We start from the raw sequence: 25,643 nt of genomic DNA on the forward strand, positions 1-25,643 counted from the left end.
GCGTCAGACCACACGGGACATTTAAAATGGGGATTATATTGCCTGCCTAATTTAATTTTATGATTTGTGCCGGATCAAAGCACATTCAGCACACTCAACTCCTCTGCTTATGCTCGATTTTCTTTTCATGTCAAAAATAAAGAAAAAAAAAATCTGACATGGTGGTGGGGGATGGGGGAATTGCCCCTCTCTCTGAGTGGCATCCATAGATTTTAAAAATAACCGGCTACCAGACGCCAAGACGGCACCTATTAATTCCAATGGCCACTGGGAAAAAAATGCTGCAAGGCTGCCTTCCTGGGAGCCTGGTCGTGCCATACAGGCAGCTGCCTATGTCACCTATAGAAATGTCTGCTTCTAACTGTTACTTTGATGTGCTGTAGCCTCCAGACAGCACCGTTCAAAGTTCAGATATGAATACATGGATCAAAGATTTCTGGATATGTTTTGCCATTAAAAAAACATTCAGTCTTCATAATATCATATGTATATTTTACATACAGTGCCTATTAGCAGGAAAACTATCTGCTCTGTGCAATGCCTTGTGGCTCCATCAAAAATAGACGAGGCGCGTATTTTAGATTCTGAAACGTGTTGCGGCGCGTCCGCTAAAATTGTGTAGAGTGGCAGTGATCAGTGTCTGCACCCTGCAGAGTTCACTTTACTGTGTGTGTGTGTGTGTGTGTGTGTGTGTGTGTGTGTGTGTGTGTGGGCTTGATCACCCTGCTTACCCTCCGATTGGCGGTTGGGTCGGCAATTACAGTTAGGGCCAATTCATGGTTTCCGTGTCCACAAGGGTCCTCTTTGGCCCGCATAATGTAAATGTCATCGTCTGGCTATGTCAGTGAGGGTCTGTGTGGACCTAAAATCCAAATCAGAAACAGTTTATTAATCCCCCAGGAGAAATTGTGATTTGTTACAATTGCTCGGATGTAAAGAAAATAAGTAGAAATAAGAATATGAAATATAAGCATAAACATTAAGTTAACTAAAATAGAATTAAAAATGTGCATTACACTACAATGTTTAACACTAGCTAAGGATATTAAAATAAATATCTGCATTGTGCTACATTATTACACTGTATAAACTAGTATGTTACATTCATAAATATAAAATGTCTTATGCTATAATGTTCACTACATGAAACACATCAATGATTAACAGTAATGCTAATGACTAGCAAGGTAGCATGAAGCCATTGTTGTGACAGTTATTTTCTTTGACTGGTGTTTTGACTCTCTCAGAGCTGTCCCCAACAAAATAAATGACTGTGGTTCATCTTTTATCAGTAATGGTGGTCTTATTTTGAATAAATAAAAAGAACAAACCAACCGGTGTCAGCCACAGGGGCAGGGCAGTCATTATTGAAAGCTAGCTGCATTATGCTAGCTAGATTAGTTTAGCTAGCCTTATGAGTAGTGCCGACTGAATTAGTAACAGGGGACTGACTAACAGTAGGATTTATTAATTTGATTTGAGGCGACTTATTAAAATGAGTTTAGACACGCTCTTTAAACAGATCCTCCTAACTGAACAACAGTTAACTGAGCAGACACAAAAACTCAAAGACGGTAAGGCTAACTTTGTGCCTGTTTGCTAATTTAATGTTAAGATAGCAAAATTAGCTATAGCATGTAAGCTAACACTGGAAGACTAGCTGCAATGCTAACTAGCCACGTTAGCAACAGAAATAGTTAGCTAAGGGTAACATCTGTCTTTATCCATCCTCAGGTCACTCAGCTAAAATTGTCTTAGGAGTATTTATGTCTGGTTTAATAGCTTACATTAGCTTAGTGCTCAGCTTTCTCAGTGTATGGCATCGTATGTTTTTTTGCAGGTTAGCCTGTTAGCTAACCTAGGCCAGACTTTAGCCTGTTAGCTAACCACCAGTTCTCTTTATTTCAGTCAAAACAGCCATCAGCAGATGCAATGAGAGGATCAAGAGCACCACTGGCAAGTGTGAAAGGACCAGTGAGGAAATTGATATAAAGGTGACACTGCAAAACAGTTTGTTTTCTCATTTATTTGTCACTAATATCTTAATTATGAAGATACTGTATTTTGTGACTAGAGCTGGGGTCTGCACCTTTACTATCCAAAAATAATCTGTCAAAAATCTGTCAGGAGTGCTTTATAATGAAGGTTACACAGCCTTTTAAGTCTAAATTAGCCTAATAACATTACTAATAGGTCTAAATTAGCATTCATTAATAGGTTTTAGCACAAGGTAGCTACTCTGCAGGGTGCTATGACTATTCAGTACTTTAATTTTTTATTTTCCTCCGAGACCCATGAGACCCATCTCAGAAAATATGACAGTTTAATTGTATCCGGGTATACAGTAATATACAGTTATTAGGCTATTATCAGTTACAATGACCCTAACCTCTCAAGACAGATTCTGCAATTTACACTGTAGAATCTGTCGGCAGCCCTGTGTGAAAGACAGCTACAGAGGGGGTGAGGGCGGGGTTTAAGTTTGAACGATGCTGCGCTTTAGCCAATCACAATGGAGGGGGTGTGGCCGAGACATGCAGGTGTCCCCAGGAAATGTGTACCTACAGAAACAGCAAGCTCCGCGTCCATAGTGACCGCTCCAATCAAAACGCTGTCTCGTCAACATGAAAAAATAAAATAAATTTTTTTTCCAGCAGATGTCTGAGTTACAACATGTTTGAGCTAACTGGAGTAGTTTCATGTCGTATCCGACAACGGGAGGCTTTTAACAGATGACGTCCTGATGTTAGCTTTGCTGCTGCTGTTAGCTGTCCCTGTCAGCTGCAGCCACTGATGCTTTCTAGACATCGTGATTTCCCATAACTGAATAAATACCACACATAGCAACACAAAACTGCTTTGCTAGCTCAATCATGTTGTAACTAAGATATCCACTGGAAAAAAATATTTTATTCACGGACCGTTTATTGAGTTATTACCTTATTTTTATACAGTCTATGGTTATTACAGACACTGCTAACGGCTAACGTTAACAGCTAACGGTTAGCCCAGCTAATCTACAATAACCATATTATTGATTACAAATCGTGCACACGGAAATAGTAACGTTTGTTCAGATCATTGTGTTTATAGACTTAAACATCAGATTAGTCTACACGGTGATATAGTGATGTGAAAAATGTGATATATAGCTAAACTCTGCTGGTTTTCTACCTGGAAGTATTTGTAAACAACACGGCGATTCTCTGGGGGCACCACCAGGAAGTGAAGGGCCTGAGCGATCGCCGAGGCCCCTGCACTTCTGTTAGTCGAAAAACTCCGGGCTGTGCCTCCAGAGGTAAAGGAAGGGGAAAAAAAGGGTTTTTTTAAAAAAAAATTTTACCAATGGATTTCCAGATTGCAATGACCCTTACAGGAATGAAAACAGAGGGTTTTTTGGTTAAATGCTTCGTTATAACTGACACTTTAAATATTTTTTTTAGTGGAAGTATGTGTAAAAAGTATCCCTTCTGAAAATAAATAAATCAAAGGTGAGATTCTGCATCCACTTGCATGTTAATCATCAATTTTCATACCATGGTATTGTGAAATCGGTGTGCCACTGCGAACACTTTAACACTCTAAATACACTAAGAGTTCATCTAGGGTTTATGCACAAGGTAGAGTAACATGATGTATTAATAATTTACTATTTTGTCTTTTGTCTGTTGTGTCAGGAGGGAAATATACTATTTGACTGGCCATCCAGTAGGATTGGTTTATAAAACTGGGAAATCTTTATTTTATTTATTATGTTATTTTTTTATAGTGTGAATGTAAAACAGTTGTTTTGCTGTAAAATGTACAGAGAGAGATAAAAAATAACAGTAGTACGTGCTTTACCTTGAGGCAGCATGCAGTGTAAGTGGCATTGACACATGAAGCAGAGAAGTGCATATTGGCATATTGATGAGCTGATCTGCTTTATGATTTAAATCACTTAATCACTCCCATTCGTTTCATCAACACTGCACATTGAAAGTGCCCCTGCAAAATCAATGGCTGATTTCCACCGGATAACATTAGCGAAACCTTTTAGCATGTGTGAGATATGATGTCAAAGACGGGCTCGTTGACCTCTCAGAAATAATGCGAACTTCTTCCTGTGTTTAAAGTTGATATCTGATCAAAAGAGCAAATTACTCTGGCTAATTAAAAAGGTAGCTGAACACAATGCAGTGTCTGTGTGAGAATGATCAGGCTGAGAACACAGGACACGGATACCTTTTCTGACCCCTTCGGAGTGAGCGGAATATTGAAACTGTTTACATCATACAGATATGCAGGGCGTGTTTACAGCACAGCGTGTTTATAGCTCTCATGATGTAACGTCTTACAGTTTATGAGAGCTGTCTTAAGATAATTACAGTGTTTAGAAAACTTGGAAGCTGATTGTGCTCGCTGAGAATGCTCCTCCACTACCGTATAAGAAACAATGAACTCAGCTCCTCGTTGACAGCTCGAGTAACAGACTGAAAACTCCACTGAAAGACATCTTTAAACAACGCCCTCTGCGATTTTACCCTCCTACATAATTTGGCAGTTTTCTTTCTTTTGGGGTGTACGGTATAATCACACAGGATAAAGAGACAACAGGAACTAAACAAGAAAAGTTTGAAAGTGAATTACATATATACCTATATAATTGTGTTGAAAAAGAAACGGGTCATTTTTGTCCACCGTTTCCTGGGAAGCATCACTAACATGTCACCTTGTACAGTATACAGCATGGTGATGGTGCCAGCTGCCACTCCTACAACTCTGATTTCATATAATTTCTCCTTCTGTGGCATCACTAACACATCTCTCACATGTAAAGCATCAGTCATGTATGTTCCTCTCATCTGTCTGTCACACTGAGTCTCACTGTAACTGCCCACTCATGTCTTTGTGCTCCAGGCTCAGCAGTTGTCCGCGATGAGACTGCAGCGTGACCTGATGAAGAAATGTGAAGACCAGATGTTGAAGCAAATTGAGGAGCTGCTCTGCCAGAACAGTCAACTCAGTGAACGTCTGGTGGGTTGGAGCCTGAATCAATATTTACATCGTATGTTATATTGGTTATGTGTAATATGAATACCTGGACAGCTTATAGTGTGTAAACCAGGCATACTCAACTTACTTTGCCTCGGGGCCCCTTGTACAAAAAGACAGGAGGCCAGGGGCCAGTTACGAAACAACATATGATATTTATTAGTATGTATAGTGAATAAATTGCCTGTTTTCAACCTTTAACTTGTGCTGTCCTCACTCATCTTTGCCAAGAGGCAAATCCAGCTGCAGCAGCCCCAAACAGGTCAGGTGTAAGCAGGGGTGTGAGACTTCCAGCAAACTGTGTTCAAAGAATTATGGGTACGTTATACCTGCTGAATAGCCTGGAAATCCAGACTCAAATCTAGAAAGATTTTGAGTCTGGCCCTCACCTATACACCCTTCCTACACAAGGGGCGGCACTAACTGAAGCATTTCAAATGCCGCCACGCTCAGTTGGATAGCACGATCGCCAATCAGAGCAAAAAACAAGGTGAGGTATTCATTGCACTAAGCCCCATTTGTTTGCCGACCAGTGGGGCTAACTGATATGTTATGCTTTTGCCGTATCCCGTCAGCAAACCGGCAACCACGTCCTTCCTGGAAGCGAAGGCTTCTAGGGCAGTCTTCTGTTCCTCTCTCAAGGAAAAAGATAAGTGTAGTTGGCTTAGTGTTTCTTCCAAAGACTGATCTGATTGGTCCAATGGCGATTCAACGGGCTCTGCTCGTCGGGGATCCCCGTGCAGTGCAAATTAGAATTTGCATCTGGATTTCCAGGTTACCTGCCGAGGATACACATGCATTCTTGAAAATTCTCTGAATGAAGGACTCTGTCCTCGGTAGAATTTGAAGGATCCTTGACATTGGAACAGTCCGTAGGCAGAATTTGATGACCTACCATCCTTGAAATTCAGCCATTTGAGAATCCTTACTTGATTTTGAGAAACACTCCGGATGTGTCACACCTCTTTGACCTCTGCATCAGCTTAAAATCATGTGTGATGAGTCCCTAGTTAAACTTGATTTCTCACCTGATGAGCCGATCTTTAGAGTTATGACTCTCCAAGAAGTGCCCTTTTGGCTGTTGTCTTTATAATGATGGGATTATGGGCCATTTAATTTGGGATATTTCTCGACCTCAACAACAAGTCTCTCCTCATCCACTCTTTGTCACACATGAGACCCAACAACAGCTACTGAGTTCTCTTTATCATCCATGGTGAGGAGCTGCCATCAGAGCAGAATAGAAGAGCTGCTATGGGAGCTGGTATGTACAAACAGAGAGCGAGCGCAGGGAAGATGCATTTAATTCTGGGGGCAGGGAAGCTGTGGTTTGGTGCATCCCGGAGCCCCGACACACGTCTAGCTGCTGCTGGTGTGGGGTTATACAATGAAAATAATAGGGGCATATTTTTTTGACATGCCGCTGGTGTGTTTTGGACTTAAGCCTGATCTCTGTCCGGAGGTCCAGGGGATCTTCCCCTATATTTCGATGCTTTCTATGATCTCTGGCAACTTAATAACCTTCAAAGTCCAGCAACAGCAAAAAAGTTAAGTGGGAATCAATTTATTTTTTACTGTGACCTAAAAAATGATGGGGGTGGTGGCCACCTGTCACCCTATTGCAGGCCAGATTTGATCCAGAGGTGGCAGGTTGAGTATTAGTGGTGTAAACTATGTAGACGTACACAAACTGACTCAGCTTTATTTGGAACATAAGCTCTCAGTCAACCATTGTGTGTCAGGTCAACAACGTTTTTTTAGCTGTTATATTCCCTGCACTACAGAGCTTTTGAAAGATTCAGAAAATGTCAAAATAGTGATAAAAAGTGTTAAATATTGCACACAAGTCAGACAATACTGTAAGCTCTTGACTTCCTGTGGTAATCTCAGTGGATAGTAGCAGCATTAGAGGTTGTTGTAGCATCTGAAGCAGCTGTGTTTGTGTTATTGTTGGAAGCATTTCCCATGATCCCTCTTTTCATACCAGGCCAAGATAAAGTGGGAGTGTACAGAAGAAGAGAAAAACTTCCTTCAGGAGATCTCGAGGTTCAACAGTGACTTCAGTCTTCGAGGAAACAGAGGGGTAGTGTTCGAGAGCCAAACACACACTGAGATCCTGGACCTGGAGAGGGAGGTGGACTCATTATACAAAGGTCATAAAAGACTGTCAGCTGCACTGTTGTCACAGTAGACAGATGTTATTTAAGGCAGATGTGGCCCTGACCGCTCATTCAAAGCTGTTATTTATGTCTTGGTATACTGTGTGGTATAAGTAGATGAATAAGTGGTAGTGAGTAGATGAATTATAATGACGCTCATGGTCCCTGACATGTTGACAGCATGTCGCTGACACAGTGTAGTCAGTAGTTGGTGTGATTTCAGGTTAAATTTATAGATGGTGGTTAGAGAATGATAGTAAAACTGGTATCAGGAATATGTAATGAAATTCATTACTGAGTGGAGTGAAAATATAGTAGCTGTATTGCATAATAATGCAGGGACGTTCAATAGATGCACACAGTAAGAGAAGCTGAAAGGTTTCTGAACAGTTTATCGTAATGGAAAAAGAAAATCTGTCCATCTGGACTCTAAAGGGTGTTCTCACACCTTACCCATTTGGTTCGGTTAAAACAAACTCGGGTTAGTCCAGCTCCTTTGGCCTGGTGTCAAACAACTGAACAGACACCAGTTGAAAAGGGAGGTGTCGCTCAGCCAACAAGCAGACTCTGGTGCGGTTTGTTTGTGGTGTGAAAGCAAACCAACTAACCACAGAAATTTATGATAGATTTTTTAGTGTGATTTCAAAAACTAAACTACTAGTAAACCCTCTGCTGATTGTGAAATCTGTTCAAGAAGCACTCTTTATCTGCATAATTCTGTGTATATAACCAATCTTTGCAAATCATTTGGTAACCATAGTAACATGTATGCACGCCAGCATGGGCATTTTCCCTGATTAATAGGTCATAAGTTGTTAAACTGCTGTTTTTGGAACCAACTCTGACAGATCACAACTCCACAGCAATAAGCTGTGAATCATTCCCATTTAATAATGATAATAATAGCTTTTTTCAGGCGTTTGATTGGCAGACATCTTTCTCTTCTTCGTCTTTGCATGGCTTTAGTGTTAGGGTTATATCCAGGATTCCCACAAACATTCCACTTTGAGAAACATAATGCCAAATTTATTTTCTGTAGCTGTTGACGTAACACAGCTCTAATATGCGTCGATGCTTGGCAACGTTTTGTTTGCCACCACATATGTTTCTTCTTTGTCTTGCTGCAGTTCGTCTCTCCCTTCATGTGTGCCCGCTAGCTGGAATTATGTTTTAGTAGAGTTTGATATGTTTGAAAAACGCCGGAAAGGTGGGGCAAGAAAAGTAATGTTGTGAAGGTGTGACTAAACATGTAGGGTCATGTACCCCAACATTTCCGTACTGATACCCCACTAATACTTTTTAAATTGTACCTCATTTTTGAAATGGAGCGATTGAAATCGGCAGCATAGGGTGTTTGATCTGTCACTGGGAGTGCCAGTGTGCAGTTGTCTTTAATTTCAACTGTTCTGAAAGTAGAGCCTTATAGTTCGGAGGTATGGAGCGTTCTTGTTCAAACAAATGAACCAAACTGACCTCCCGGCTGTCACTTCCCCACTCTGGAAGCTCTACTGGTCTGTGTCCAAGGACTGCCTATAATAAAATAATTAACAGTTGGAGTAAAGAGTACTTTACAGTTGTGTTCGTGTCCCTGAAAGACATGGAAAAGTTTTTAAATTTTGTCCATGAAAATGTGTGGCAACCCTGTATTTCACTTCCTGTCGGTTTAGCATGCTCTTGATAGCGCTTCAACTGTGTTTTGGTGTTTTCATTTAGACAGAGAAAATTTTAAAATAGTGTTTGTGTAGACGGGATTTTTTTTTGAGAGCGAAGAAGGGAAAAACCCCATTTTCAAAAATAATTGTGCCCATGTGGGCTAGGTCTTAAATGCACCACTGTAATAGAGATGAGCGAGTACACCATTCTCCGTATCTGTGTCTGTATCTGTTCAACCAACTAAATGATCTGTATCTGCACTCGGGATGGGCGGGGTTTATGCCAAAAGTGGGTGCAGTTTAAATGGAAAGTGGGTTGGGCCTAATCAGAAGTTGTTATTTTACACCTGAAATTTATATGGATTGATCAGAGGTGGCAATATTTATTACTTACGAGAAAAGTATTTACAGAACAGCCCCAGAACTGAGCTTCAGATAGTTTGTTATCAAAAGAGAAATAGATTAAACACAGCTACCGAAACAAGGATTTCCTTGATCATGAATACAGATAATGACACACTTTAATTAGACGATACTCGTTCTTGTTAAGAGTACATTATCTGTAATAGATACTTGTTTCATCTGAGTATTTGGCTCAGCCCTACAATGTATGATTTTTTTATCCTTGGTCTAGACCAAATGAACTGAACTGCTGATGTGAAAGCAGCAGCTGCTAAAACACATCATGAAAATACACCAAATACTTAATACAAAATTGGTCATTAGATCTTGGGTTAAAGATTGTGTGCAGATTAATGTGCTCCAGTGTGTCCATGAGAGAGCACACTACCATGTATGTGCTAAATCTGTCCATCTCATCAGTATTTCTCTGTCATAATGTGCACAGAAATACACAAAAAGAAAGAACAAACGAACAGACTAAATCTTATATTTATAGATAAAAGTTAGTTTAGTCCAGGACTTGGTTTTCCTTTGTATCTTAACAAACGAGGCGACAGAGCGAAGCACAAACCTCCTGAGGTGTAAAGTCCCTCATTTTATGGTGTTATTTAAATTCTTTGCAGCTCAGACTGTAACACGCCTGACCTCTGCAGCACTAATGAGACTCTGGTTCTTCACATCCCACCATTCATGTGTGTAGTAAAATAATTAGCAATGAAAGTGAAATGTCAAAAAGTTAAAAAGAGTTTTGAGAACACCGAAACAAAGCTGAGTTAACTGGGTAAAATACAGTTGTTTTAAAGACAAGGGAAGGAAAGCAAGCAGTAATATAATCATTATGTTTAACCAAGAATTAGTGTGATTATTGGAATTATTTGTTCAGAAATTGCAGTGGCAATGGTTTATAAACGTGCAATATATTGTATTTGTTTTAAAGCCCAGCAACGTTTTCATTAGTTCTACAGGATTAAGGGTAAAGCTCCTGTAACCAATAAGCACCAGTGTCTTCAGATAATGTATTATGTCTGGGCTCAAGGGAACAACATTTTCTGATTGTTCAGTTAAAGTGAATTTAAAAAAATGCCCATGTTGCATTCCCTTGAAAGTAAAAAAGTTTTCTTCCACTGAGCAGTTATAAAAAATTGAATGGAAAGTTGAGCCCTCCTGGTGATTCTTACTCAGTCAGTCTCGAGGCCTGAGCAGGATCCGTCTCTTTCTCCCTCTACAATCAGAGATGGAGCTGATGAGCCGCGGGAACAGTCACATGAACGCCGTGCAGCAGGAGAAGAGAGCGCTCCAGCTCCAACTGCAGGGCCTGGAAAACATCCAGAAAGGTGAACACCAACTGTTCAATTTATGTCAGATGATGTGGTTCTGAGAGAGCGCATGTAAAGCAACTGCACTTTTTCACACCGCCGACTGACTGCTGACAGTTTTCTTTTATCTGCAACACGCTTGACAAGCTCCTTTGTTGTTTCATTCGCACACTGCCAATAGCAGACCATCAGTTTCTCGGCTCATTTCCATCTTCTGTTTGACAGAATTTAAAGCTAGAGAGAAAGAGTCATCTAGAAATTACAACTGCAGCAGAGTCAGCATTGTTGTTGTTGTTCAGAATCTTGAGTCCAGATGTTAAACATAAAATATGTTTCTGGCTTTGTGGCCAGGTTGGAAGGCTCTGCAATGATGGTGTGATTTTTTTTATTAATTTAAATCTGCGTTAAAGGGGTTATACTCCAAATTATACTGTATGTATTCTTCGCTGGAAGCTATCCAGTACACGCACAGGTTAGATGAAGTCAGAACAAAAATAGTACAGCTGCACTGATGTGTTTTACTGGTTTGAGGCATCATGTATAGTAATACCTCCATACTGGATCCCAAGATGGCGCCTTTTCATTCCAATCGCCTTATGCATGCGCCAACAAAAATGTATTGCTTCCAGGTTTACTTCTGCAGTGTGCAGCCCACTGAATGTGAGCAGTAGTGTTTCTGCCAGCAAGTTTCCACTTGGCTCATCCACTTCACATTGTGATGATGTCGTGGATTTTTAAATCGCTTTGCTTGGTTCAAGGAAAGTTTAACAAATATAAAGTCTCCATGGATCAGAAATAACAGAAGATAACGGAACAGAAGACTCATAATTGGGCCTCTGCTTGCTGCAATACCACGAGTGGCCACTGGAGAACATTGGCAGCAAGGATGAGTAGCGAGGAAGTACAATGCAGGAAGTCCAGTTTGAGTAACTGATCCATGAGAGCAACTCCTTTAGAGTGGGAATGGTCAAGTGCCTGAAGACCCAGACCCACCAAAACATCAAATAACTGGTGGTGACAAACACGGACTGTTCAATAGGCTCATGTCGCCTGTGTCTTGGCCAAAAAGTTGCACTTGACCACACAGCAAAGACTACAGCTACCGGCCAACTAGCATGTACATTTTGCGCCTGTATGAGAGGAAATAACTCTCCACAGAGACAGAGCGAACTTACTTCCTGTCTAAACTGTAGGGGAAAACAATTTGTCGATCTTCATTGACTTTGTGTTGCATGAAGGTGCCTCTTTGTCACTTAAGTCTGCTAGCAAACAATGCTGTGTGCTGGGGTGCACTTCTAACAAGATAAAGAACCCAAAACTAATTTTTCATAAGCGGCTTAACTGAAAAACTGAGCTTCTGAGCAATAAGGAATCTGCAGGAAGGATGGGAAAACTGGGATCCTGACACTCAGTATGCCTAACGTCAAGTTTTCAGCAAGCATGTCACTAATTTGGCAAGACAAACTGTAGAGGCTGACGCTAATTTGGTTTTGATCTTACCTGGTAGGTCTATCAAATGTTTGTAAATATCAAAGTATGTCACCTCTGTCCATTCAGTGGGATCATGGGTGAATGGGTCCAGCAAACACCGACTTTCACCCGAGAGAGCAGCATTCACATCCTGTAAGATTGTAAAGACAAACCCTGTTCTTTTATCCAAAACTCAACCACGTGTGTGTGTTGGTGAAGGAAAAAAAATGTCAATTTGCGGTGTTGTACCGACGTAGTGCTTTTGTGTTGTATTTTGAATGCATGTAACAGGCAGAACTTGACACGGTGTCCCAGAACGTCAACAACCAACACACCCAGAGTACCTTGGATGTGGACGTAGAAAGTCCATGACCAAACGTCAATATGTGATAAAGTCGGAGTGAGAATGTGTTGGATGTGACGCCATCTTGACTTCCATATCTCTTCTCATGCACTGAGCTGAACTGCCAATCAGAGTATTTTCCTCTCACCGACGGTCTCCGCCAGGCCAGCCCTGCCGCCGATTCAACATGCCTAATCCTAAAGGACTGACTAGTGCCAAAAGTGCTGGACACACCTCAAAAACTAGGATGACAGAGGCTCACCAGCAGCCGACAGTCAGCCTCAAGTGTCAGAGCTCTTACAGTCAAAACATCCCATAGTTATGGTGTTGGGGGGTATTGTATAAACTAGACTGTGTCCCATTGTCTCAGCCACCTCAGCAAATACGTTAACAGTGCACCTGTGTCTGTCGTGTTTGAGGAAAGTGATTTGGTGTTTGATTTATCACTCCTGACTGCAGAGCTGGATCAGCAGTTGATTGAGGCTGAAGCGGTGACAGAATCTCTGCGAGCTGAGAGCCTGTTTGTCAGTCAGAAACCTCGCACTGACAGCACCTGTCTGAGGTGAGTCTCATCAACTGTCTGGCTGCTGAGAGAGGTTCATATATTTGGATACACAGACGCAGTATACAGTACCTGATTTGCTTTCAATTAAATTATGTCATAGTATATAATCCTTACGAGGCATAAAGGAGTAAACAGTAAACGCTGCGGGGGAATAAAAGCAAATAAAACTCAAAGGAGACAAATAGAACAAAACAAAGTGTAAACACAGCAGTAAGCTATTTAGCAGCTCATAAAAAATGTTAATTCACAGGCTTTCCTTACAGCCGTCTGATATTCTAAATATTTCTGCTGAGCAGCTGTGATTTTTAATTAGTTGAGCGTTTTTTGTTTTGTGAGGCCTGTCAGTAAGCTCTGTGAACAAAAGTGCAATCACTGTCCTCTCATCACCAAAACTCTGGTTTTTATACAGTATAACTGATAAAAATCATCGAGCACTAATAGCTGCAACCACTCGTGTGTTGCTAAATGCTCTTAGAAAAGGACAAGAGGAGAATGACAGTGTTAACAGCACAATATGACGCAGCGTTCTGCAGGCCCATTAGATAGAAGGTGTTATTTATGCAGAGCAGAAGTGAATCATACTGTGAGAAGTGCTGAATAGACCAGTGAGCCCAGCTCCCGTCTGTGTTCCTCTCTCTGTGCCCTGCTGGCTGGAGTCCAGATCTACAAGTGTAAATAACAGAGCATTAAGACCATTTGGCTTAATTAAGGCTTTGATCTGCGGTGTATTTCATTCAGTCAACAAGTGGGGAGAAAGAAACTGAGGCTGATGTGATTGATGCAGGAGGTTTGTTAGGGAAATGAATGAGGGGCTCAGAGTTCAGCTTTTACACTGAATGCTTATCCAACAAAAATACAGTTTGATTCAGTGAAAACATGATTTCACTAAAACCAAACTTTAATGTGTAAAGTGAACACATGGAGCAACATGAACATTCCTCCTTTTAAAGGGGTACTTCGCCAATTGACCCTTCGCTAAGCCCCGCCCCTTTGTGATGGTCTGACAAGCTGTTGCCGTAAGCATGGAGCCCACAGTGTCACCAACTGCACTCCCTGAAGAATCATATTTTCGTAAAACTGAAAGAGTGATTCCAGAGAGCAGCAGACAGAGGGGTCTACAGTCTGTGTTTGAAGGATATATCCAGGATGTCAAACTGACTCAGCAGCAACAACAGGTTAAAAAGACAAAGATAGTTAGAAGCTAAAGCCGAACTATAGGCTACAGATCACAGTGTAAAAGTGAACCACCACATCACTGCTGATCGCCACACAAGACAATGAATATAAAGGGAAACTTTGCTGATATTGAACCAGCTGTATGGCATCGCAGTGTGTGCACATGAACGGTGTTTGCCTTTGCCCCCGTGCCACCATCAGTGCCTGGACCTCCACCACAGGACCTCCGCTGCTGGACTGGTGGGGAGCTCTGGGGGAAGCCCAACACTGTTCATCTGCTCACAATGTGATGACACACAGCTGGCTGAATATGAACAAAGTTTCCCTGCTTCCCTTCACTGGTTCCTGTACAGCAGGGTCGGTCTTTGTTTCACTGTTATAATCATTACAAAGCAAAAGCAGCATGTGTATACATTCAGTAGGCTATATCTTCAGTAGCTAGCTAGCTAACCCTACACTTTTCAGGGTTTGATTTTGGAACAGGGAAGAAACGTATATCTTTTTCCAACCTCTCCAGGTAACGAGTATCATTAATACACGACGTGCCCCAGGCACAACATTTAGCTCCAAATCCACAAAACCAGCCTGAAAATGAAGGAAATCTGAAACGACTACATTAAAGTCAATGGAGCACAGCTGTGTTGTTGGGCTGGTCTGAGCCGACCTGATGCTACGTTATGATTGACGAGTCTGCATCCGGGGGCGGGACTCAGCAAAAGGTCAATTATAAACCAGCTCTGTATCATAGCTAGGGTTGCAGCAGTATACTGGTTTTCAGTGCCAGCCCATGGTGAATGGGGGGGCCCCCCCATCATCCATTGGGGGTGCCACAAGTGAGGGAAGAATTTTTTTTTATCTTTTACTGTTTATACTAGTATTATTTTGAAATATGATGTAAGGACACAACAACATAACTACATGGCAAAGCCAACTAAATAAGAAAGGCAAAAGCGACAAAAGCTTCCCAGTGGGCACATACAACGGCAGGGTCTCACTCTGAAGTCAGTAGAATTAGAAATACAGATGTGTATCTTTAAAGGAGAGAACTTGACAAGATGTCCCAGAATGTCAACAACCAACGTCCACCTTGCACGTTGTATGTGGACGTGGAATGTCCATGAGCAAAACGCCGACATGTGATATTGGTTTGAGTGAAAATGTGTTGCCCCTGTGCCCACTCAACTACCACTACACTACTGAGAGAAGTGTATGTGGAGAGAAAGAACATGACATCAGCAGGCCTCTGAGCAGCTGGCTCTCGAGCTGTCACACAAGTATTGAGGTGTATCGAGAGACAGACCTGCCTCTAGCTCTCTCAAACTCTGATCAAAAGTTAAAACCAGGCAGTGCTGATCACTGCACAGCATATTTCTTCTACTTGTGTTCTGATCACTGAAACACATGTTAACACCACATGTAAACAGGCTCATAAAGAAAGGCTCTTAGATAGATCATTGCAGCTAACTTTAGAGAAAACAGATAAGTAAAGACGTCTGAGCTTCAGCTGGCAGGGAACTTTTATTTAGGTACCTGTTCCCTATTTTAACCACTGAATTAACTTTATACTCCAGTTGTATCTATACACACCAGATCCAGCTGCCTCATTATATTTCCCTCTTTACAGTATTTTGGGACAATTACTGGAGATATTGTTCATTTTATTGTTTTATCTTAATGCCTACTGCACACTCAGATGCTCTGATGAGGGGTCCCTTGTTCCTTCATTTTGTTTTCTTCTCTTAAGTGCAAACAATACTGTCAGCCTGTGTAGGACACAGACAAGGTGGACGTCCATACACAGCCTAGAATGTGTGACTGCAGACTGTATAGACATGTGAACAATTTTGCCTGTGCAGACACTCAGTGTAGGATAAGCAGATTTACATCCTCTGTCCATTTTGGATTTCATCAGGGCCTTTAGGGTCTGAGGCCTACCTACACTGTGCTAAGCTTTGCTCAGGAGGTCTTGCTAGTATCTTTCCATGATGTTTTTATTTTGTTGAGCACTGTTTTGCATAATATTGTCATGTGAATGAATATTGATTAGTAAAGCAGGAGTTATACTTCTGTGTCGAATTGACGCTGTACCTGTTCTGCGTCGACATAGAGCCTACAGTGTGGCCTGACGATCACATCCCTAGAAATGTAACTACACATCGCGGCAATGCAGACTTCCTGTCTATTTTTGTGAGCTGAAACCATTGCCCTCAGTGGAAGTTAAGCTTTTATTTACTTGAATTTCACAGATAAGAAACAATAAATTGTGAAACAACAAAGCAGAGCTTTATTGATTTATCCTGACCTCATGTAACAAAGACAGGTTTTTATCATCTCAAGAATATAGCCAGAGTCTGCCTGTTTCTCTCTCAGGCTAACACAGAGGTGCTGATGCATGCTTTTATCTCTTGCCAGAATATTGTAATGCCCTGCTCTCTGGTCTTCCCAAAAAGACAATCATCTAATCTACAATTACTTCAAAACTCAGACGCACATGTGCTGACGAAGACCAGAGAGTGGGTGCACATTACGCCGATTTTAAAATCGCTGCATTGGCTCCCTGTGTGTTTCAGGATTGATTTTAAGGTTCTTTTATTAGTTTTTAAATGTCTTAACGGTCTTGGGCCATCTTATTTATCTGACCTACTTTTATCATATCAACCCTCGCGGATCCTTTTAATCATCCAAAAAGTCAGAACAAAAACCCACGGGGAGGCTGCATACAGCCATTATGGCCCTCACTTAAGGAACAGCCTGCCAGAGAGCATCAGGACTGCAGAGACTATTGATGTTTTTAAAAGGAGGCTCAAGACTCACCTTTTTAATTTAGCTTTTAACTGATTTCTTCTACTCTTTTTTTTATTATATTTTATTTTATTTATTTTTATTTATGTTTTAATGTCTAATGTACTTAAAGATCTACTTTTAAATCATTATGCATTTAATTAATTTTTAACTCTTTATTTTTAAAATCTTTTAGTTTTTAGCTCCAGTGTTTCCTCATGGGGAGCCTCCACACTGGGAGGTGTGCCCGCGGGGATGTCGAACTGGAGATCCCTCGGGCCCGGAGGACTGGGGGGCTCTGCACCTTGTGTGGAGTCCACCCCGGTCCATCTGGCTTGGGGTGGTCTCTGTGGCAGCGCTCCCTGTGGCCGTTGGCTGTGGCGCCTCTTGGTGTGGATGGCTCCCCATAGGTGGTTTTTCCTCACCTGGTGCCTCAGTGCCTGTGTATTATATGTGGGGAGTGGGAGGGGTGGGTTTTTCATTGTTTTTTTTTTTGTTTTTTTTTATCTTGTGCAGCGCTTTGTGTTGCATTTTTATGTATGAAAAGTGCTATATATATAAAGTTTGATTTGATTTGATTTGATTAGGCTTGTGCTAATAATGTTAGCATGTTATATTTGTTTGGAAAACGCGTTTAGTATAAGACAGTTGTTTTGTCTGGGAAGCTTGTGAGTTGTAACAGAACAGTATCTTGTAACGTTACCTTTGTTAAATGTTGCTGTTATCCCTCCTTCAAGTAAAGGTTCATTAGCTGCTAGGCTAATTTATACAATGTAAAATGCCATAGGCTTGTGCTAATAACGTTAGCATGTTGTATTTGTGGGGGAAATGTGTTCAGATAAAGACAAGTGTTTGTCTGTGAATGATGCGAGTTATAGTGAAGCTGATTTGTGTTTGAAATTGTCTCTATTAAGTCATGTTTAATGTGTGTTTAATGTGTGTTTTGAATCAACTAAACTTTACAGCACTTCACAGAAACTCCGTCGCCAACTGGTGTGTTGGAGGTGTTACTGCAGAGTGACAGAGACACACCACTGCACAAGTATAAATGCTCACAACAGTGTAGGCCACGTGTGTAGGCTACAAGTATAAATCTCACTTAAGATCTGTGTTGGTGAGCCGTCCTGTGAGATCAAGTGTCTTGGTTAAGTGTTCCTTCACCACAAGTCTCCAAAACAACTTTGTGGACATAGATTCTTCAAGTCTCTTATGCCCTTCTGGAGGGATGAACACCATTCCTCCAAAATATATCCCCTCATTTGGTGTTTTAATGAGAGCTCTGTCTCAGCCCATAATCTCCAACTGAGATTTGTTGACTGTGAAGGTGATAGCATAATAGGCACACTTATCACACTATGCAGTGACCCCTTACGCCCCAGATGGACTAATTTATCCTGATTTTTCTTAATTGTCATCTATTGGCATCTGTAAAAAATGATCTTACAGCATCTTTTTTCCCCTTTTTTTCAAAAATAGTCAAGAGCCTTTGGTCAGTCATCAAGTCACAAAGCCAGACGGTGTAATTTAAGACTGGTTTATCATATAACAGCAAATCTACATATTTTAAATCTGCACCTTTGACAGTGAGTGGGAGAGCACGGATTTCTAAGAGATGGAGCTCAATAAGAGTACAAGCTGTTACCAAACACTAAGAACTAAACTCATAAATACTCACACATTTCTTATCTCCTTAGATTAGAGTAGATTTCAGCAGCATGCACTGGTAAAGACGTGCCTGCTCATCCCAGTAGAATATGAACCAGCTGCAGAATATGAATTGAGGGCCTCCTCTATTAAAACAAGACTGGTAGGTGAGAGCCGGTCCACTGAGTTTCTCCACAAAGAGACTTCCTTTATTTAATTAAAGACTGGAGATCAATAGTGTTCCAGGAAGGAAGGGTCATTGTTATTGCTGATGCCGCTACTTTAGATAATGTCTTCTCTCCAATACTATGAATGTGAAGTGATTAACAAATCCCCAAAACCCATCAAGACAATAGGGTTTACAGGATTGCAAAAAGAAAACTGTGTAATTCTCAAAGCGCCTGCAAACGGTGAAACGCACCCCTAACTGCATATGCCACGCAAACAGCACCTCGGTACTCCTGTGCTATTTGCACATATTTAAATGAGGTAATATGAATACATGTAGCACAGAATTGGACCCTTTTCTATGTAAATGAGCCTCATTGCAAAAACAGCCCAATTCACAAAGATCAGCGCTAATAGCCGCACGCAGTTACAATAAAATTATGAGCATTGTATGAGAGTTGGTGGCAACTAACAAGCATTTATCGTCATGAGGTGCGGAGCAGGAGGACCAAACAGGAAGTCGATTAGACCGCTATTTATTCCAGCAAACTAGAGCGCTTACAACCAAATCAAGGATCCAACAAAGACTGAACTGAAAACTAGCACTTAAATACAAACTAGTCTGACGAGGGGATGAAGTACAGGTGGAGAAAAAGGGGCGGCGAGGGGAATAAGGGAGCTGATTGGCTGGGAAAAAGGACTAATGAGGCTGATAGACGTTTGCAGCTGGGTGAATGAGGGAAAGATGGCACAGGAATACAGGAGGGAAAGAACACAGTAAACAGAAACTAAAACACAAACTGCTTAATAATAAACTGACTTACAAGACTAACTAATGCGGGCAACTTAAATGAGTCCGTCACACTCAGTTCAGTCTTTTCAAAAAGTCATCAGGACACTGACTGTGACATTAAATAAGAGGTGTCATGCCCAGACTTTCCAGTGATGATTGATTGTAGACAGGTGAAGGCGTCATCATGCCAGGCACGTCATGAGCAGACATTTGTAAGGAGAATGTCACTTTCTGATTCGACTGAGACAGAAATTATTTGCCGATACAAAATTTATTTTTCTCGCTGCCATTGTTCTGCCATGTGTGTTGTTAGTGCAAAGAAAACATTTATACTTTGCCACATGAATAAAAGCAATTAGATGCAATTAAAGGGCAAATTGCACTCAGCTTCAGAACTTTATAGGCATGTTTATGATGTAATATCATCAGCGCAGTATCTTGAATGAATCGGACTTTGAGACGGAGCAAAGTTGCAAGTTATGCACAAAACATGATCAGCATCCACAGACACAGTCCATTCTTTGTGAATTCAGCCGTCAGTTTTTATGCCTCCGTGCCGACAATAGCCGTGGGCGGAGGCATTATGTTTTGGGTCATCTGTCCTTCCCATTCTTGTGAACACAATGTCTAAACAACACCTTGAGGGAATTTTTTCAAATTTGACACAACATCCAACTGGATTCAAGAATGAACTAATTCGATTGTGGGGGTCAGAGGTCAAAAGTTAAGGTTGTGTTGACCTCATCTGTCTCATTCTTGGGAACCTGATATCTCAAGAATGCCTTTTTAGGGAATTTTTGCAAATTTAGCACAAACTTTCCCACGGACTCAAGGATGAATAGATACGATTCATTAGATTCATTGAATAGACGATAGATTTGAATGTGAAGAACACGGTAAGAGACTTTTAAATTTGGCACAAACATCTACATGAACTCAAAGATAAACTAATTAGACTTTGCTGGTCAAAAGTCACTGTGATCTTGCGTCAGTCTCATTTTGTGAACATAATATCTCAAGAACACCTTAAGGACATTACATCAGTTCTGGCACAAACGTCCACTTAGACGGTCGAGGTTGTTGTGACCTCATCTGTGTCATTTTTGTGAACAGGATAACTCAAGACTGCCTTGAGGGAATTTCTTCTTGGCACAAATGTCCACTTGGACTCAAGGATGAACTGATTAAACTTTGGTAGCCAAAGGTCAAAAGGAAAGGTTACTGTGACCTTGCATCCAGCTCATTCTTGTGAACATGAACACGGCAAGAGACTTTCTTTAAATTTGGCACAAACATCTACATGGATAAACTGATTAGACTTTGGTGGTCAAAGGTCACTGTGACCTTGGGTCAGTCTCATTTTGTGAACGTGATATCTCAAGAAGACCTTGAGGACATTTCATCAATTTTGGCACAAACGTCCTCTTGGACTCAAGAACGAATATTTTGGGGGTCAACAGTCGAGGTTGTTGTGACCTCATCTGTCTCATTTTTGTGAACAGGATGACTCAAGACTGCCTTGAGGGAATTTCTTCATATTTGGCACAAATGTCCACTTGGACTCAAGGATGAACTGATTCAATTTTGGTAGCCAAAGGTCCAAAGTCAAGGTCACTGTGACCTTGCATCCATCTCATTCTTGTGAACATGATATTTCGAGAACACCTGGAAGGTATTTTTTAAAATTTGGAACGAAGGTCTATTTTGACTGGTGGTCAAAGGTTAAGGTCACCTAACCTGTTTTGCCCATAAGCTAGGAGTTCATGCCCTAATTATGACAAACTTTCACACTAAGATAAAACAACAATGTGATGACGTTTTATATCCAAAAGATCCAAAGTCAACTTCACTGTGACATCATAATGTTCGTTACCTTTTAAATTTTCTCTCAGTGTTTAATTAAAAGTATTCTCACCAGTCCTGTTGTCAGGACGAGGTATAACTCAGGCATGTTATAATCCTCGCCTTCACTTTAATCAGCTGCATCCTTATTTATTTTTCTCTGTCCTTTCCTCCCTCTTCTCGTTCTACTCGTGCCTTCCCCCTCCCAGCATTGCCTTAAATCATGCATGTGGGTAGCATGTCCTGTTCATCCATCAGCCTCATTAAACATACTAGGTCCTTCATTACCCACGGGCTTATTAGCCTCAGGAAGTGCTGAGGATGTGGCTTTGGAGTAGAGAGGCCTCCTCTCAGTCATTCCTATGATCATCCATTCTGAACTGAAACCATCAATCCTGTCCTTGGCCGATGCAGCGTCTCTTTAAATCGCATATTTAACTCTCCGCTTATTGATTGTTGGAAATTGAATGCACGTCAATTTGAATGAGTGCTACAGTCATTTAAAAAGTGTTCAGTGTGCAAAACAGGTTGGCTGCCGGCGTAGATCGTTCACTGTCACACAACAGAACAGAACGATACCTGAAATATTCAGTGTGCCCGGGACTGGTGATTTAGGAGTTGTATGTATTTTTGAAAGTGTTGGATTTTCTTCACTGATATATTACTGCTACATTATTTGTGAAGGCTCATTTGAAGATGTCGTTGCGCTGCAGAAATCTGATATTAAACTGCAGAAACCACCAATATCTGTAAAACAATCCTGCTGTTGGAAACATCATTCTACAGTTTGCAGAACAGTATCCTCGCTTTAAAAATCTGATTTGTAAGTTCCACAGAGAGGTGTAAAGTTTAAAACACTGCTGTTGGATACGGCACTGTGAAAACGCAAGTGTGGCTCAGTTGTTTTATTGTTTCATTAACTTCCAATAAAAGAAAGATAAAGGTGACTCGTCTCAGATTCATGTGTAGCTCAGTATAGATCCCTCAAACACCTGCCATCACGGTTAAATCACAGCCAAGGCTTCAAGTACAGCAAACCCAAAGTCCGATGCTTTTTCCAGAGGCAAAGTAAACTGAGTAATACAACTTAATATATGTTTATGAAGTTATAGTGAAATATTTACTTTGCCACCATGAGAGCAAACTGATTTTAGAGCTGACAGTTTAGTTTGTAAGAAAGCAACAGCAGCCTCCTCCTCTATGTATCTCCATCTTCTTTTTTATGGCTTTGTCTGAAATTGTAGGCCTTTAAAAATTTACTTGTTTACTTATCAAAGATTTAAGAGTCACATTTTGTATTTAAAATACATTTTAATTTATAGATTCTCTGAAGGAGATATTGTCACCGAAGTACATGGAACTACTGACAAAATGTTGCCTACTGTAAATCCTCCTGTATCTTGATTTTTTTTCCTGCAGCCACTTACCTGAAATTTACCAACTGGCCTTTGAGATTTACTTAAATTCAATTATTTTAACCAATTGCCAGAAAAAATGTTGGCATTGTACTTTTCTGAAAACCATAGAGATGCTACATTCGTATTTTAAGTAGCAGATTCCCTGAAACTTTATATTTCACCTTGCTATGGTTAATGTGTGGGTAGGGATAGGCACAAAAAACACTGCTTATAATGAGGTTAAAATCACATTTTGGCTTAAATTACCAGATTTTGGGGGCCATATCCTGCCTGGAAACACTGAAATATCTCAGTTAAAACAAACACTTTTTGTGGCACTCTCCCAGTGGGAAAATGATGATGGTGATACTTTTTATGTCGGGGCTTCAGGACACTTGGATCACTACGGACAAGCAGTATGGAGATATTTTGTGATTTCAATTATTAGATCCAAGGGGAGAGGGGGTAGCAACACAACTCCACCTAATGGAGGCTGACGGCGCCCCAGATTCAACCGTCCAAAAACACATAATTGAAACCACAAAATATCTCCATACTGCTCGTCCGTAGTGATCCAAGTGTCCTGAAGCCCCGACATAAAAAGTTGTTTGGAAAAACATCATTTGAACTCTGTTTTCAGGACACTTGGATCATTACGGACGAGCAGTATGGACATATTTTGTGGTTTCAATTATGTGTTTTTGGACGTTTGAATCTGGGGCGCTGTCACCCTCCATTAGGTGGAGTTGTGGGGAACAGCCCATTGGTCTGACCATATTAAACTCATTGTTCCGAAGTCCCGTTGTTCCGAAATCATCGTGATGCCTTGTGGTTAAGGTCTGGTTAGGTTTAGGCACAAAAACCACTTGGTTAGGGTCAGGAAAAGAAAGAAAGTGGCAAACACATAAGCCATGAGCTTGCTTCGCCTCAAGCCTTTCCCAGCTGACCCAGAGCCGGTTGCGGTGCACCATCAAAGTAGAAATATGCCTGCCGGGAGCCGTTCAACACCGCAGACCGTCCGACTAATGGGATGTCGTACCAATGGGCTGTCGGACCAATGACATGGACCCGAGTTGTGTTGCTACCTCCTCTCCCCTTGGATCTCCGCAAGTGTTGTGAGGACTCTAAAACTTTTCATTTTTGGGTGCACTATCCCTTTAAGGCAGCTTAACATATTCATGGTTTGCAAAAACGTACAATGCCATCATTTTTTAACGTGAGAGACTTTTCTAAACTTGATTTATTGCTTCAGTTCCTTCTATACTTAGTCATTATGTCCCTTCAGGCCTTCTGTATACCATCCCCCCTGTGCAGCCAGCCCCAAAGGGACAACACTATCAGACACACACTAACAGGGACCTGACTACTCTGACTGCAGCTTGTTAGAGCAGGACTGCAGGTACCTCAGCCAATCAATCCAGGGAACACTGTTGACTGTCACTGTTGATGCTGCTCCGTACTCTCTTCCCTCTTCGGCTGTGTTGTTTCAAAATCCATTTGCATTAACAGAGTCAACCTGTAGCTCCTCAGGTACTTTGATCAGGTACAGTAGTTGCCTCAGCCTGGTTTCTTTTGCTGTTTGGAGTCAGCGGGAACGTCACAAAGATCGCAAAATGATGCAAGGCATGGAAAGCAAGATGTTCGAAGAAAGATGCACATGCCAAGTGTTCACTAAACATCACAGAGTCCCTACTTCCTGTTAGCTCACAAAACATCACCCTGAATATTAACTCAGCTGTCAAACAACTCGGACGTTCTGCCAGCTGTATTTCTAGTAGTAGCTTTGGGAATAACTGCTGCATACATCTGAATACATCAAACCAGTGATGTGAACTTGACTTCCGTTGATCTTAATGTGGTTATTTATAAGAGTTTGGATATATCGTCACCATCAGCTTGAACACCAGTGTGGAGAATAGGCTTCACTTTCATGGAGATGATTTGGTTTAGTTTATTTTCTCAGTGATAAAACACTCCAAGTGTAGTGATACAAAGAAAAAGCATCAGTAGGTTTAAATCCAATATGTGGAACTGAAAGTGCTGATGCTTTTCTTTACAAGTTGCATCTTTTCAGGAGTTTCTTCTTTTCTTTTCTTCTCTCTGCACCGCTCCTTCAGTTACTGACACAGGTTTCATTTGTTTACCAGGCTGAGGAAGGAGCTGGAGATGCATAAAGAGGGAGAGCTGGAGTTCCTGCGAGAGGTGCTCAGCTCAGAAATACAACTCCTGAAGACGGTAAGTTGTTGTGTTGTGAACAAGGCTTTTATTCAGGCTGATAAAAAAGTGTTTTAGATTTAGACGCAGGTATTCATATCCTACCAGAATCAGACAGCATTATTTGCATGTCAGAGCGGGCCAGAAAAACAACATCTTTCAAATACAGCTGAGGTGTAGCACATCGTTATTCATTTTCAAAGTGGAACAATGGGGAAAGGAAGTTCATTCATATTCATCCTCATTCTTCACTGGGTTCTTTGTAGGCTGTCATTTAGTTTCTCTTCTTTTTTCTGTCAGCAGAAGCTGGACAGCAGCCAGGAAGTGAGTGGGCGGCATTAGGTCTGGCACAATGATGAGACAGGGATACAGGTTACATCAGTTCGCTGATTGTCTCGTCTGGTCAAAAACAAACATGAATATGAATAGAGGGGAGGGAAAGAGAGGAAAGGAGACAGGAAGGAACAAATGGAGCGGGATAGTTAACAGTGTTCTGTACTTAAAGGTACATGAATAGAACAAGTTCTGTAAGTAAATGGTTTAAAATCTTCATCATTTAATGTGTTATTGTTGTCTTGTATATATACACTGTAAAAGATCTAAAACAAAACAGAGTTTAAATATTAAAACTGACATTTTCAGCATAAAATATTTGTTTAATCTTTTCCTCTTTCATTCTCAAACCCA

At 41.1% G+C, this 25,643-nt stretch overlaps 1 protein-coding gene across 1 annotated transcript; it reads left to right on the plus strand.

Moving 5' to 3' along the window:
• The first annotated feature begins 1,495 nt into the window (after positions 1-1,495).
• On the plus strand, positions 1,496-25,388 carry ccdc172 (coiled-coil domain containing 172). Its single transcript, XM_049600233.1, has 8 exons — positions 1,496-1,574; positions 1,909-1,994; positions 4,900-5,016; positions 7,022-7,187; positions 10,480-10,581; positions 12,836-12,938; positions 24,890-24,977; positions 25,260-25,388. The coding sequence occupies exons 1-8, from the start codon at positions 1,496-1,498 to the stop codon at positions 25,296-25,298; spliced, it is 780 nt and encodes a 259-aa protein (XP_049456190.1). The 3' UTR covers positions 25,299-25,388.
• Positions 25,389-25,643: the final 255 nt, after the last annotated feature.

This window comes from Epinephelus fuscoguttatus, linkage group LG16 (assembly GCF_011397635.1).
Source record: "Epinephelus fuscoguttatus linkage group LG16, E.fuscoguttatus.final_Chr_v1".
Taxonomy (NCBI): Eukaryota; Metazoa; Chordata; class Actinopteri; order Perciformes; family Serranidae; genus Epinephelus; species Epinephelus fuscoguttatus.

What these genes read in the sequence shown, in the direction of transcription:
- ccdc172 (XM_049600233.1), top strand. Translation starts at nt 1,496, where the DNA reads ATGAGTTTAGACACGCTCTTTAAACAGATCCTCCTAACTGAACAACAG. An exon ending in CCTGGAAAACATCCAGAAAG is followed by an intron (nt 10,582 to 12,835) that starts GTGAACACCAAC and finishes TCCTGACTGCAG; the next exon opens with AGCTGGATCAGCAGTTGATT. An exon ending in AAATACAACTCCTGAAGACG is followed by an intron (nt 24,978 to 25,259) that starts GTAAGTTGTTGT and finishes TTCTGTCAGCAG; the next exon opens with AAGCTGGACAGCAGCCAGGA.